At 49.6% G+C, this 15,926-nt stretch overlaps 1 protein-coding gene and 1 long non-coding RNA gene across 2 annotated transcripts; both read right to left on the bottom strand.

Moving 5' to 3' along the window:
* Positions 1 to 122: 122 nt before the first annotated feature.
* Positions 123 to 12,514, bottom strand: LOC141726647 (leucine-rich repeat LGI family member 4-like; the record flags this gene model as incomplete). Its single annotated transcript, XM_074531603.1, is given in 5 exon segments — positions 123 to 558; positions 5,157 to 5,336; positions 5,339 to 5,505; positions 5,508 to 5,657; positions 12,322 to 12,514. Coding segments are annotated over 5 exon segments (993 nt in total), but the record flags the coding sequence as incomplete, so codon positions are not given.
* LOC141726649 (uncharacterized) lies at positions 5,674 to 10,255 on the bottom strand. The gene is made up of 3 exons (XR_012577730.1): positions 10,211 to 10,255; positions 5,820 to 5,950; positions 5,674 to 5,703 (listed from the first exon to the last, which is right to left on the bottom strand). It is a non-coding gene; the product is annotated as an uncharacterized LOC141726649 (long non-coding RNA).
* Positions 12,515 to 15,926: the final 3,412 nt, after the last annotated feature.

Here is a 15,926-nt window from a genome sequence, read left to right as displayed (position 1 = left end):
GATCATGGTGGCCACCATCCCCACGTCCCTCCAGATGCCACCACAGGTCCCCTAGGTGCCGATGTCCTCGGTGACGTGGGCGTAGATCTGGATGTCCCCACGATGTCCCCATGGTGTCCTCAGCTGTCCCCATCTCCACAAGATCATGGTGGCCACCATCCCCACGTCCCCACCAAGTGTCTCCTGATGTCTCCATCTCCATGATGACCTGGTTGCCACCATCCCCACGTCCCTCCAGATGCCACCACAGGTCCCCTAGGTGCCGATGTCCTCGGTGACGTGGGCGTAGATCTGCGTGGCGCCCTTGAAGCTGGTGGCCAGCAGGAAGTGTCTCTGGGCGGCGGTGACGGGGACGAAGGCGCGGGGCGCGGGCAGGGGCAGCTCCTGCCGCGGCTCCAGGCGCCCGCCCGCGCCCGCCGCCAGCACCCGGCTCGGCGCGAAGTCGTTGCCCAGCAGGACGTAGCGGTGGCCGGCCAGGAGCAGCGGCTGGAACACCAGGGAGCCGCGCGCCGGCACGGCCTGCACCTCGCGGAACATGGAGCCCTCCCAGCGCATCACCTGGGCATGGGGTGGGTCAGGAGATGGTGGTGGGACCATGGGATGGGTGCAGGGACAATGGGGTGGTGGTGGGACCATGGGATGGGTGGTGGGACCATGGGGTGGGTGATGGGATCACGAGATGGTGGTGGGACCATGAGATGATTGGGTTGGGTTGGGTTGGGTTGGGTTGGGTTGGGTTGGGTTGGTTGGGTTGGGTTGGTTGGGTTGGGTTGGAGCCGTCCCAGCGCATCACCTGGGTGTGGGGTGGGACCATGGGATGGTGGTGGGACCATGGGATGGGTGGTGAGGTCATGGGATCAGTGGTGGAAACATGGGATGGTGGTGGGACCATGGGATGGGTGGTGGGACCAGGGAATGGTGGTGGGATCATGGGATGGTGGTGGAACCATGGGATGGTGGTGGGACCATGGGATGGGTGATGGGGTCAGGGGATTGGTGGTGGGACCATGGGGATGGGTGGTGGGACCATGAGATGATTGGGTTGGGTTGGGTTGGGTTGGGTTGGGTTGGAGCCCTCCCAGCGCATCACCTGCGCACCGGGGGTGGGGTCAGGAGATGGTGGTGGGACCATGGGGTGGTGGGACCATGAGATGGGTGGTGGGACCATGAGATGGTGGTGGGACCAGGGAATGGTGGTGGGACCATGAGATGATTGGGTTGGGTTGGGTTGGGTTGGATTGGTTGGGTTGGGTTGGAGCCCTCCCAGCGCATCACCTGGGCGTGGTGGGGGGTCATGAGATGGTGGTGGGACCATGGGATGGGTGATGGGATCACGGGATGGTGGTGGGACCATGGGATGGTGGTGGGACCATGGGATGGGTGATGGGACCATGGGATGGGTGGTGGGACCATGGGATGGTGGTGGAACCATGGGATGGGTGGTGGGACCATGGGGCAGTGCTGGGATCATGGGGATGGGTGGTGGGACCATGAGATGATTGGGTTGGGTTGGGTTGGGTTGGGTTGGGTTCAGTTGGGTCAGTGGCGGGACCATGAGATGGGTGATGGGTCATGGAATGGGTCGTGGGACCATGAGATCAGTGGTGGGGTCATGGGTTGGGTTGGGTTGGGTTGGGTTGGGTTGGGTTGGAGCCCTCCCAGCGCATCACCTGGGCACCAGGAGGGACCATGGGATGGGTGATGGGACCATGGGATGGTGGTGGGATCATGGGGATGGGTGGTGGAACCATGGGATGGTGGTGAGGTCATGGGATGGTGGTGGAACCATGGGATGGTGGTGGGACCATGGGGATGGGTGGTGGAACCATGGGATGGTGGTGGCACCATGAGATGGTGGTGGGACCATGAGATGGTGGTGGAACCATGGGATGGGTGATGGGGTCAGGGGATTGGTGGTGGGACCAGGGAATGGGTGGTGGGACCATGAGATGATTGGGTTGGGTTGGGTTGGGTTGGGTTGGGTTGGGTTGGGTTGGGTTGGAGCCCTCCCAGCGCATCACCTGGGCGTGGTGGGGGGTCATGAGATGGTGGTGGGACCATGGGATGGGTGGTGGGACCATGAGATCAGTGGTGAGGTCATGGGATCAGTGGTGGGACCATGGGATGGGTGGTGGGTCATAGGGTTGAGCTAGATTGGGTTGGGTTCATTGGGTTTGGTTGGGTTGGGTTGGGTTGGGTTTTGGGGTCAGTGGTGGGACCATGGGATGGGTGGTGGGCCCAGGGAATGGGTGGTGGGACCATGGGATGGGTGGTGGGACCATGGGATGGTGGTGGGTCATAGGGTTGAGCTAGGTTGGGTTGGGTTCATTGGGTCAGGTTGTGTTGGGATGATTTGGGTTGGGTCAGGTTGCGTTGGGTTGGGTTGGGTTGGGTTGGAATGCCCCTAGGGCATCACCTGGACACCAGGTGGGACCATGAGATGGTGGTGGGACCATGGGATGGGTGATGGGACCAGGGAATGGTGATGGGGCCATGGGATGGTGGTGGGGTCATGGCATGGATAATGGGACCATGGGATGGGTGATGGGACCATGGGATGGGTGGTGAGACCATGGGATGGTGGGACCATGGGATGGGTGATGGGACCATGGGATGGTGGGACCATGGGATGGGTGATGGGACCATGGGATGGGTGGTGAGACCATGGGATGGTGGGACCATGGGATGGGTGATGGGACCATGAGATGGGTGGTGGGACCATGGGGTGGGTGGTGGGACCATGGGATGGGTGCTGGGACCATGGGATGGTGGGACCATGGGATGGGTGATGGGACCATGAGATGGGTGGTGGGACCATGGGATGGGTGGTGGGACCATGGGATGGGTGATGGGACCATGGGATGGGTGGTGAGACCATGGGATGGTGGGACCATGGGATGGGTGGTGGGACCATGGGATGGGTGCTGGGACCATGGGATGGTGGGACCATGGGATCAGTGGTGGGACCATGGGATGGTGGGACCATGGGATGGGTGCTGGGACCATGAGATGGGTGGTGGGACCATGGGGTCAGCAGTGGGACCATGAGATGGGTGGTGGGACCATGGGGTCAGCAGTGGCACCATGGGGTGTTTGGGTGGGGTTGGGTGGGGTTGGGTGGGGTTGGAGCCCTCCCAGCACCATCACCCACCTGCCCATGGGGTCAGGGGGTCACAGGTGGCTCACGTGACCCCAGCTGGCCCCCGTGGCCATGTGGTGACCATCATGACCATGGTGGCCCCACGTGAGCCTGGTGACCCCCCTTGACCACATGATCTTAATGGAACCCCATGACCCTGGTGGACCTTCATAACCACACGGCCTTGATGGAACCCCATAACCCCATGACCTTGATGGACCCCCATAACCACATGACCATGATGGAACCCCATAACCCTGATAGACCTTGATGGAACCCCATAACAACATGATCCCATAACCTTGATGGACCTCCATAACCCCATGACCCTGATGGACCTCCATAACCCCATGACCCTGATGGAACCCCATAACCATATGACCATGATGGAACTCCATAACCCCATAACCATGATGGACCTCCATAACCCCATGACTGTGATGAACCCCCATAGCCACATGACCCTGATGGACCCCCATAACCACATGGCCTTGATGGAACCCCATAACCCCATGACCCTGATGGAGCCCCATAACCTATAACCATGATAGACCCCCATAACCACATGACCCCATAACCCTGATGGACCCCCATTACCTCATGGCCTTGATGGACCCCCATAACCCCACGACCGTGGTTACCCCCCATGATCTTGATGGACCTCCATAACCACATCACATCACCCCATGACCCTGATGGACCCCCATAACCACATGACCCCATGACCCTGATGGAACCCCATAACCCCATGACTGTGATGAACCCCCATAACCACATGACCCTGATGGAACCCCATAACCCATAACCATGATGGAACCCCATAACCACATGACCATGATGGAACCCCATAACCCTGATGGACCCCCATAACCTCATGACCCCATGACCTTGATGGAACTCCATAACCCCATATCTCCATGACCCTGATGGACCCCCATAACCCCATAACCTTGATAGAACCCCATAACCATGATGGAACCCCATAACCCCATGACCCTGATGGAACCCCATAACCCTGATGGAACCCCATAACCCCATAACCCTGATGGAACCCCATAACCCCATAACCTTGATAGAACACCATAACTGCATGACCCTGATGGAACTCCATAACCCTGATGGACCCCCATAACCTCATGACCCTGATGGAACTCCATGATCCCATGACCCTGATGGACCCCTATAACCACATGACCCTGATGGACCCCCATAACCCCATAACCCTGATAGAACCCCATAACTGTGATGGAACCCCATAACCACATGACCTTGATAGAACCCCATAACCGCATGACCTTGATGGAACCCCATGACCCTGATGGAACCCCATAACCCATAACCATGATGGACCCCCATGACCCTGATGGAACCCCATAACCCATAACCATGATGGACCCCCATGACCCTGATGGAACCCCATAACCCATAACCATGATGGACCCCCATGACCCTGATGGAACCCCATAACCCATAACCATGATGGACCCCCATGACCCTGATGGAACCCCATAACTGTGATGGAACCCCATAACCTCATGATCCCATAACCCTGATGGACCCCCATAACCACATAACCATGATGGACCTCCATAACCCTGATGGACCCCCATAACCCTGATGGACCCCCATAACCCCATAACTGTGATGGAACCCCATAACCATGATGGAACCCCATAACCCCATAACCATGATGGACCTCCATAACTATGATGGACCCCCATAACCCCATGACCCTGACGGAACCCCATAACCACATGACCTTGATAGAACCCCATAACCCTGATGGACCCCCATGACCCTGATGGAACCCCATAACCCTGATGGACCCCCATAACCATGATGGACCCCCATAACCTCATGATCCCATGACCATGTTGGACCCCCATAACCCTGATGGAACCCCATAACCCTGACGGACCCCCATAACCCTGATGGACCCCCATAACCCTGACAGACCCCCACAACCTCCACAAACCCCCAACCCCACCACCCCCACCCTCCCCGCCCCGTCCCTCACCTTGGCGTCCCCCAGGAACCTGGTGAGGCACAGGAAGACGGCGCCCTGGGCCCGGAAGTGCTTGGCCGCGTACACGTCGGGCACGTGCGGGATGTCCGTGTGCGGCGCGAAGCCGCCGGCGCCCCACAGGTACACCTGGGGCCGGCTGGCGGCGGCGCAGGCCACCAGCGCCGCGCGCCCCGCCCCAGCTCCAGGAACTCCAGGTGGGTGTCGCGGCGCCACGGCCGCAGCGCCTGCTGCGGGTAGAAGGCCCCGGAGGCCCAGCGGAACACGGTGGAGGTGCCGCCCTTGGAGCTGTCGGCCACGCCCAGGTAGAGGTGGCCGCCCAGGAGAGCCGAGGTGACGGCGCGGGGCGCCGCAGGTGGCCCTGGCCCAGCGCCTGGTGGCGCACGAAGGACGAGCCCGAGCGGCGCCACACCCAGGAGCCGCCGCGCAGCTGGGCCACCACCAGGAACAGCGTGTCACCCACTGGGACGGGGTGGCACGACACCGGCGACGAGCCTGCGGGGGGACAGTGGGGACATTGGAGATGTTGGGGTGATGGGACCTTGGGGACACTGGGGACATTGGAGATGTTGGGGACCTTTGGGACCTTGGGGACATTGGAGATGTTGGGGTGATGGGGACTTTGGGGGACATTGGAGATGTTGGAGTGATGGGGACCTTGGGGACCTTGGGGACATTGGAGATGTTGGGATGATGGGACCACACCCAGGAGCCGCCGCGCAGCTGGGCCACCACCAGGAACAGCGTGTCACCCACCGGCACCGGGTGGCACGACACCGGCGACGAGCCTGGGGGGACAGTGGGGTGATGAGACCTTGGGGACCTTGGGGACCTTGGGGACATTGGAGACCTTGGGGACATTGGAGATGTTGGGGTGATGGGACACTGGGGACATTGCAGATGTTGGGGTGATGGGACACTGGGGACATTGGAGATGTTGGGGTGATGGGACCTTGGGGACATTGGGGACATTGGAGATGTTGGGGTGATGGCACCTTGGGGACACTGGAGATGTTGGGGACATTGGAGATGTTGGGGACATTGGGGATGTTGGGGTGATGGGGACCTTGGGGACATTGGAGATGTTGGGGTGATGGGGGACATTGGGAATCATGGAGATGTTGAGGAGCTTTGGGACATTGGAGATGTTGGGGTGATGGGATCTTGGGGACATTGGAGATGTTGGGGACATTGGGGGACATTTGAGATGTTGGGGACCTTTGGGACCTTGGGGATACTGAGGACATTGGAGACCTTGGGGACATTGGAGATGCTGGGGACCTTGAGGACGTTGGGAGTATGGAGGACCCTGGGGACATTGGGGATGTTGGAGCGATGGGGACCTTGAGGACCTTGAGGACCTTGGGGACATTGGGATGATGGGGACCTTGGGGACACTGGAGATGTTGGGGACCTTGGGGGACATTGGGGACCTTGGGACATCAGAGGAGACCTCATGGCCATGGTGGCTCTGCCCTCGTCTCCCCAAGGCCCCTTTGGTGCCCTCAGCCCATCCTGGTGTCCCCAGGGCCCTCCTGGGGTGCCACCGCCACCCTTGGGTGTCCTGGGGCTCCACCTTGATGTTCCTCACCCGTTCTTCACCATTCCCACCTCGTTTTTCACCAATTTCCCCCGGTTTTTTCACCATTTCCCACCCGATTTTCACCATTTCTCCCATTTTCTCCTCATTTCCCACTTTCTCCCCAATTTTTAATTTTTTTTCACCATTTTTTCCCCCATTTTCCACCCATTTTGCTCCCGTTCTTTCCCATTTTTTTCACCATTTTTCCCATTTTGTTCACCATTTTTCCCATTTTTTTCACCATTTTTCCCAATTCCCCCCATTTCCCTTTTCTCCCCAATTCTTAATTTTTTCTCCATTTTTCCCCATTTTCCCTCTTTTTTCCCATTTTTTCCCACCCTTTCCCCCATTTTCCACCCTTTTTCCCATTTTTTCCCATTTTCCCCCATTTCCTCCATTTTCCTCCCGTTCTTTCCCATTTTTCCCCATTTTTCCCATTTCCCCCATTTTTCCCCATTTCCCCTTTTCTCCCCAATTTTTAATTTTTTTTTCACCACTTTCCCCCATTTTCCCTTTGTCTTCCTCCATTTTTTCCCCATTTTTTTCCCATTTTTTCCCAATTTTTTCCCCCAATTTTTCCCTTTTTTTCCCATTTTTTCCCCATTTTCCCCAATTTTTTTTATTTTTTAATTTTTCCCAATTTCCCCATTTTTTCACCCCAATTTTCTCACCATTCACCGCACTCTGTGCCCGGAACCTCCCCTCATTTTCCCTTTGTTTTTCCCCATTTTCCCTCATTTTTTTCTCATTTTTTTCCCATTTTTTCCCCATTTTTTCCCATTTTTTTGCCGATTTTTTCCCCGTTTTTTCCCCAAATTTCCCATTTTTTCCATTTTTCCCAATTTCCCCATTTTTCCCCCAATTTCTCACCGTTCACCACACTCTGAGCCCGGAACCTCCCCCTCATTTTCCCCATTTTTTCCCCATTTTTTCCCCATTATTTCCCCATTTTTTTCCCATTTTTTCCCCATTTTTTTCCCCATTTTTTCCCATTTTTTCACCGATTTTTTCCCCGTTTTTTCCCCAAATTTCCCATTTTTTCCATTTTTCCCAATTTCTCACCGTTCACCGCACTCTGAGCCCGGAACCTCCCTCTCATTTTCCCTTTTTTTTCCCCATTTTTCCCTGATTTTTTTCTCATTTTTCCCATTTTTTCCCTGTTTTTTCCCCGTTTTTTCCCCAAATTTCCCATTTTTTCCATTTTTCCCAATTTCTCACCGTTCACCACACTCTGAGCCCGGAATTTCCCCCTGAGCTGCTCCCACTCCCACCCCATTTTTTCCATTATTTCCCCCATTTTTTCGCTGATTTTTCCTATTTTTCACTGATTTTCCCCCCGTTTTTTCCCCAATTTTTAATTTTTTCCATTTTTCCCAATTTCCCCCATTTTTCCCCCAATTTCCTCCCTGTTCACCACACTCTGAGCCCGGAACCTCCCCTCATTTTCCCTTTGTTTTTCCCCATTTTTCCCCATTTTTTTCCCATTTTTTCCCCATTTTTTCCCCATTTTTTCTCATTTTTTCCCATTTTTTCCCCATTTTTTTCCCCATTTTTTCACCGATTTTTTCCCCGTTTTTCCCCAAATTTCCCATTTTTCCATTTTCCCCCCAATTTCTCACCGTTCACCACACTCTGTGCCCGGAACCTCTCCCTCATTTTCCCCATTTTTTCCCCATTTTCCCCATTTTTTTCCCATTTTTTCCCATTTTTTCCCCATTTTTTCGCCGATTTTTCCCATTTTTTCACCGATTTTTTCCCCGTTTTTCCCCCAATTTTTTTTATTTTTTCCATTTTTCCCCCCAATTTCTCACCGTTCACTCTGAGCCCGGAACCTCCCCCTCATTTTCCCTTTGTTCTCCCCATTATTTCCCCATTTTTTCCCATTTTTTTCCCGAATTTTTCCCCGTTTTCCCCCAATTTTAAAATTTTTTCCATTTTTCCCAATTTCCCCCCTTTTTCCCCCCAATTTCCTCACCATTCACCACTCTCTGAGCCCGGAACCTCCCCCTCATTTTCCCCATTTTTTTCCCATTTTTTCCATTTTTTTCCCCATTTTTTCCCCATTTTTTCCCATTTTTCACCGATTTTTCCCATTTTTTCACCGATTTTTCCCCCGTTTTTTCCCCAAAATTTCCCATTTTTCCATTCCCCCCAATTTCTCACCGTTCACCACACTCTGAGCCCGGAACCTCCCCCTCATTTCCTCTTTTTCCCTTATTTTTTTTCTCATTTTTTCCCATTTTTTCCATTTTTTCCCATTTTTTCCCCGATTTTTTCCCCGTTTTTTCCCCAAATTTCCCATTTTTCCATTTTTCCCAATTTCCCACCGTTCACCACACTCTGAGCCCGGAACCTCCCCCTCATTTTCCCTTTGTTTTTCCCCATTTTTCCCCATTTTTTCCCCCAATTTTCCATTTTTTCCCGAATTTTTCCCCGTTTTCCCCCAAATTTCCCATTTTTCCATTTTTCCCAATTTCCCATTTTTCCCCCAATTTCTCACCGTTGACCACGCTCCGAGCCCGGAATTTGCCGCCCAGCTGGTCCCACTCCCACCCATTTTCCCCATTTTTTCCCATTTTTTCACCGATTTTTCCCATTTTTTCCCCGATTTTCCCCCCGTTTTTTCCATTTTTCCCAATTTCCCGGTTTTCCCCCCATTTCCCACCATTGACCACGCTCTGAGCCCCGGAATTTGCCCCCCAGCTGCTCCCCACTCCCACCCCATTTTTCCCATTATTTCTCCATTTTTTCACCGATTTTTCCCATTTTTTCACCGATTTTTTTCCCATTTTTTCGCCGATTTTCCCCATTTTTTCACCGATTTTCCCCCCGTTTTTTCCATTTTTCCCAATTTCCCGGTTTTTCCCCCAATTTCCCACCGTTGACCACGCTCCGTGCCCGGAATTTGCCGCCCAGCTGGTCCCACTCCCACCCCATTTATTCCCATTTATTCCCATTTTTTCACCGATTTTTCCCATTTTTTCACCGATTTTTCCCATTTTTTCCCCGATTTTTCCCCCGTTTTTTCCCCAAATTTCCCATTTTTCCATTTTTCCCAATTTCTCACCATTCACCACACTCCGTGCCCGGAATTTCCCCCCGAGCTGCTCCCACTCCCACCCCATTTTTTCCATTTTTTTCCCATTTTTTCGCTGATTTTTCCCATTTTTTCACCGATTTTTTCCCCGTTTTTTCCCGTTTTTCCCAATTTCCCGGTTTTTCCCCCGTTTCTCACCATTGACCACGCTCCGGGCCGGAACCTCTCCCTAATTTTCCCTTTGTTCTCCCAATTATTTCCCCATTATTTCTCATTTTTTCCCAATTTTTTCCCAATTTTTTCCCATTTTTTTCCCATTTTTTCCATTTTTTTCCCATTTTTTCACCGATTTTTCCCATTTTTTCACCGATTTTCCCCCCGTTTTTTCCCCAAATTTCCCAATTTCCCGGTTTTCCCCCCATTTCCCACCATTGACCACGCTCCGAGCCCGGAATTTCCCCCCGAGCTGCTCCCACTCCCACCCCATTTATTTCCATTTTTTTCCCATTTTTTCCCCGATTTTTCCCATTTTTTCACCGATTTTTTCCCCGTTTTTTTCCATTTTTCCCAATTTCCCCATTTTTCCCAATTTCCCACCGTTGACCACGCTCCGTGCCCGGAATTTCCCCCCGAGCTGCTCCCACTCCCACCCCATTTTTTCACCGATTTTCCCCATTTTTTCACCGATTTTTCCCATTTTTTCACCGATTTTCCCCATTTTTTCACCGATTTTCCCCCGTTTTTTCCATTTTTCCAATTTCCCGGTTTTTCCCCAATTTCCCACCATTGACCACGCTCCGAGCCCGGAATTTGCCGCCCAGCTGCTCCCACTCCCACCCCATTTTTCCCATTTTTTTCCCATTTTTTCACCGATTTTCCCCATTTTTTCACCGATTTTCCCCCCGTTTTTTCCATTTTTCCCAATTTCCCATTTTTTCTCCCCATTTCCCACCATTGACCACGCTCCGAGCCCGGAATTTCCCCCGAGCTGCTCCCACTCCCACTCATTTTTTCCATTTTTTTCCCATTTTTTTCCCATTTTTCCCCGATTTTTCCCATTTTTTCCCCATTTTTTCCCCATTTTTTTCCCATTTTTTTTCCCATTTTTTCCCCATTTTTTCCCATTTTTCCCCATTTTTTCCCCATTATTTCCCCATTTTTTTCCCAATTTTTTCCCATTTTTTCACCGATTTTTTCCCCGATTTTTCCCATTTTTTCACCGATTTTTCCCATTTTTTCGCCGATTTTTCCCATTTTTTCACCGATTTTTCCCCCGTTTTTTCCCCAAATTTCCCAATTTCCCATTTTTTCCCCCCATTTCCCACCATTGACCACGCTCCGAGCCCGGAATTTCCCCCCGAGCTGCTCCCACTCCCACCCCATTTTTTCCATTTTTTTCCCATTTTTCACCGATTTTTGCCATTTTTCACCGATTTTTCCCATTTTTTCACCGATTTCCCCCCCGTTTTTTCCCGTTTTTCCCAATTTCCCGGTTTTTCCCCCATTTCTCACCATTGACCACGCTCCGAGCCCGGAATTTGCCGCCGAGCTGGTCCCACTCCCACCCCATTTTTCCCATTTTTTCCCATTTTTTCACCGATTTTTCCCATTTTTTCACCGATTTTTTCCCCGTTTTTCCCCAAATTTCCCATTTTTCCATTTTTCCCAATTTCTCACCGTTCACCACGCTCCGTGCCCGGAATTTCCCCCTGAGCTGCTCCACTCCCACCCCATTTTTCCCATTTTTTCCCTTTTTTTTCCCAATTTTTTCCCATTTTTTCCCAAATTTTTCCCCATTTTCCCCAATTTTTAAATTTTTCCATTTTTCCCAATTTCCCCATTTTTCCCCCAATTTTCTCACCGTTCACCACTCTCTGAGCCCGGAACCTCCCCCTCATTTTCCCCATTTTTTCCCCATTTTTTTCCCATTTTTTTCCCATTTTTTCCCAAATTTTTCCCCATTTTTCCCCAATTTTAATTTTTCCATTTTTCCCAATTTCCCCCATTTTCCCCCCCCCAATTTCTCACCGTTCACCACACTCTGAGCCCGGAACCTCCCCCTCATTTTCCCTTTTTCCCCCCATTTTTCCCATTTTTTTCCCATTTTTTCCCTTTTTTTCACCGATTTTTCCCATTTTTTCACCGATTTTTCCCCCGTTTTTTCCATTTTTCCCAATTTCCCGGTTCCCCCCATTTCCCACCATTGACCACGCTCCGAGCCCGGAATTTGCCGCCGAGCTGGTCCCACTCCCACCCCATTTTTTCACCGATTTTTCCCATTTTTCCACCGATTTTTCCCATTTTTTTCACCGATTTTCCCCCCGTTTTTTCCATTTTTCCCAATTTCCCGGTTTTTCCCCCCATTTCCCACCATTGACCACGCTCCGAGCCCGGAATTTGCCCCCCCAGCTGCTCCCACTCCCACCCCATTTATTCCCATTTATTCCCATTTTTTCACCGATTTTTCCCATTTTTTCACCGATTTTCCCCCCGTTTTTTCCATTTTTCCCAATTTCCCGGTTTTTCCCCCCATTTCCCACCGTTGACCACGCTCCGAGCCCGGAATTTGCCGCCCAGCTGGTCCCACTCGAGGAGGGCGCAGCCGCCGAGCCGGGGCCGGGCCAGGAAGAGCCAGCGCTGCCCCCGCAGCGAGGCCGAGGCGGCGCCGAGGGAGGAGAACGGGAACGACTGGAACGGGCGGAACTCTGGGGGGAAATCGGGAAAAAACGGGCAAAAAATTGGTAAAAAATGGGGGAAAATTTGGGGGAAAATGGGGAAAAATTTGGGGGAAAAATTGGGGGAAAAAATGGGGGAAAATTGGGGAAAAATTGGGTTAAAAATGGGGAAATTGGGGAAAAAATTGGGGGAAAATTGGGTTAATAATGGGGAAAATTTGGGAAAAATTTGGTTAAAAATGGGGAAAAATTTGATTTAAAATGGGAAAAAAATGGGGAAAATTGGGTGAAAAAATGGGGGAAAAATTGGGGATAATTGGGGAAAAAAAGGGGGGAAATTGGTTAAAAAATTGGGGAAAATGGGGAAAAAATTGGGGAAAATTGGGGGGAAATTTGGGAAAAAATTGGGGAAAAAATGGGGAAAAAATTGGGGAAAAATGGGGGAAAATTTGGGGAAAAATGGGGGAAAAATGGGGAGAAAATGGGAAAAAATTGGGGTAAAAATGGAGAAAAATTGATTTAAAAATTGGGAAAAATAAGGTTAAAAATGGGGGGAAATTGGGAAAAATAAGGTAAAAATGGGGAAAAATTTGGGGAAACATTGGGTTAAAAATGGGGGAAAATTGGGGGAAAATTGGGGAAAAATGGGGGAAAAATTGGGATTCCTGAGAGGCTGGAACGGGCGCAGTTCTGGGGGAAAAATGGGGGAAAATTGGGTTAAAAATGGGGAAAAATTGGGTTAGAAATTGGGGAAAAAATGGGGGAAAATTGAGTTAAATAATGGGGAAAAAATTGGGGAAAAAATGGGGAAAGAATGGGGGGAAATTGGGGGAAAAAAGGGGGGAAAATGGGGAAAAAAGGGGGGGGAAATTGGGTTAAAAATGAGGGGGAAAATGGGTTAAAAATGGGGGAAAAATTGGGGAAAAATTTGGGAAAAAATTGGGGGAAAATTGGTTGAAAAATTTGGATTCTTGAGAGGCTGGAACGGCCGCAGCTCTGGGGAAAAAGTGGGGAAAAATTGGGGAAAAAATGGGGGGAAAATGGGGAAAAATGGGGAAAAAATTGGGGAAAATTGGGGAAAATAATGGGGGAAAAAATGGGGGAAAATTGGGGAAGAATTGGGGAAACATTGGGTTGAAAATGGGGAAAAATTGGGAAAAAATTGGGTTAAAAATGGGGGAAAATTTGATTTAAAATGGGGGAAAATTGGGGAAAAAATGGGGAAAAATTGGGGGAAAATTGGGTTAAAAATGGGGGGAAATTGGGTTAAAATTGGGGGAAAATGGGGGAAAAAATGGGGAAGAAATGGGGGGAAATTTGGGGGAAAATTGGGTTAAAAATGGGGGAAAAATGGGGGAAAATTTGGTTAAAAAATGGGGGAAAAATTGGGAAAAAAAATTGGAAAAAATGGGGGAAAATTTGGTTAAAAATGGGGGGAAAAATGGGAAAAAATGGGGGAAAAATTGGGGGGGAAATTGGGGGGAAATTGGGTTAAAAATGGGGGAAAATTTGTTGAAAAATTGGGATTCCTGAGAGGCTGGAACGGCCGCAGCTCTGGGGGAAAATGGCGGAAAATTTGGGAAAAAATGGGGAAAAATTGGGGAAAAGATTGGGTTAAAAATGAGGGAAAATTTGGTTAAAAATTGGGGAAAATTGGGTTAAAATGGGTTAAAAAATGGGGAAAAAATGGGGAGAAATTTGGGGAAAAATGGGGGAAATTTGGAAAAAATTGGGTTAAAAATGGGGGATAATTGGGGAAAAAATGGGGGAAATTTGGGGGAAAATTGGGTTAAAAATATGGGGGAAAAAATGGGTTAAAAATGGGGAAAAAATGGGTTAAAATGGGGGGAAAAATGGGGGGAAAATTGGGTTAATAATGGGGGAAAAATTGGGGAAAAATTTGGATAAAAATGGGGAAAAATTGGGGGAAAAATGGGGAAAATTTGGGAAAAATTTTGGTTAAAAATGGGGGAAAATTCGATTTAAAATAGGGGGAAATTGGTTAAAAATGGGGAAAAAATTGGGTTAAAAATGGGGGAAAAAATGGGGGGAAAATGGGGAAAAAATGGGGGAAAAATGGGGGAAAAATTGGGTTAAAAATGGGGAAAATTGGGGAAAAATTGGGGAAAAATTGGGGAAAAAATGGGGAAAAAATGGGGAAAAATGGGGAAAAATAGGGGGGAAAATGGGGAAAAAATGGGGGGAAAATGGGGAAAAAATGGGGGAAAAATTGGGGAAAAATTCTGTTAAAAATGGAAAAAATTGGGTTAATAATGGGGAAAATTTGGTTAAAAAATGGGGGAAAAATTGGGAAAAAAATTGGGAAAAAATGGGTGAAAATGGGGAAAAAATGGGGGAAAATTTGGTTAAATGGGGAAAAATTGGGGGAAATTGGGTTAAAATGGGGGGAAAATTGGGAAAAAATGGGGGGAAAAATTGGGGAAAATTGGGGGAAAATTGGGGGGAAAATTGGGGGGAATTGGGGGAAAATTGGGGTTAAAAATGGGGGAAAAATTTGGGGAAAAATGGGGAAAAAATGGGGGGAAATGTGGTTAAAATGGGGGAAAATTTGTTGAAAAATTTGGATTCTTGAGAGGCTGGAATGGCTGCAGTTCTGGGGGGAAAATGGGAAATTGAGGAAAAATGGGGGAAAATTGGTTAAAAATTGGGGGAAAATTGTGTAAAATGGGGGGAAATGGGGAAAAAATTGGGGAAAAAATAGGGGAAAATTGGGGGAAATTGGGGTTAAAAATGGGGGAAATTGGGGGAAAAATTGGGATTCCTGAGAGGCTGGAACGGCCGCAGCTCTGGGGGGAAAATGGGGAAAATTTGGGAAAAAATGGGGGAAAATGGGGAAAAGATTGGGTTAAAAATGAGGGAAAATTTGGTTAAAAATTGGGGGAAAATTGGGTTAAAATGGGTTAAAAATGGGGAAAAAATGGGTTAAAATGGGGGGAAAAATGGGGGGAAAATTGGGTTAATAATGGGGGAAAAATTGGGGGAAAAATTTGGATAAAAATGGGGAAAAATTGGGGGAAAAATGGGGAAAATTTGGGAAAAAATTGGTTAAAAATGGGGGAAAATTCGATTTAAAATAGGGGGAAATTGGTTAAAAAATGGGGGAAAAATGGGGGAAAATTGGGTTAAAAATAGGGAAAAAAATGGGGAAAATTGGGTTAAAAATGGGGGAAAATTGGATTAAAAATGGGGAAAAATTGGGTTAAAAATTGGGGGGGAAATGGGGAAAAAATTGGGTTAAAAATGGGGGAAAAATTGGGAAAAAATGGGGGAAAATTGGGCGAAAAAAGGGGGAAAAATTGGGTTGAAAATGGGGAAAATTGGGATTCATGAGAGGCTGGAACGGGCGCAGCTCTGGGGAAAAAATGGGGGAAAAAATGGGGGAAAAATGGCGGAAAAAATGGGGGGAAATTGGGTTTAAAATGGGGAAAAAATTGGGTTAAAAATGGGGG

The sequence above is a fragment of the Zonotrichia albicollis genome, chromosome 37, assembly GCF_047830755.1.
Source record: "Zonotrichia albicollis isolate bZonAlb1 chromosome 37, bZonAlb1.hap1, whole genome shotgun sequence".
NCBI lineage: Eukaryota > Metazoa > Chordata > Aves > Passeriformes > Passerellidae > Zonotrichia > Zonotrichia albicollis.
Note: the sequence above shows the minus strand (reverse complement) of the source record. Positions and strands in the feature narration are given on the sequence as shown.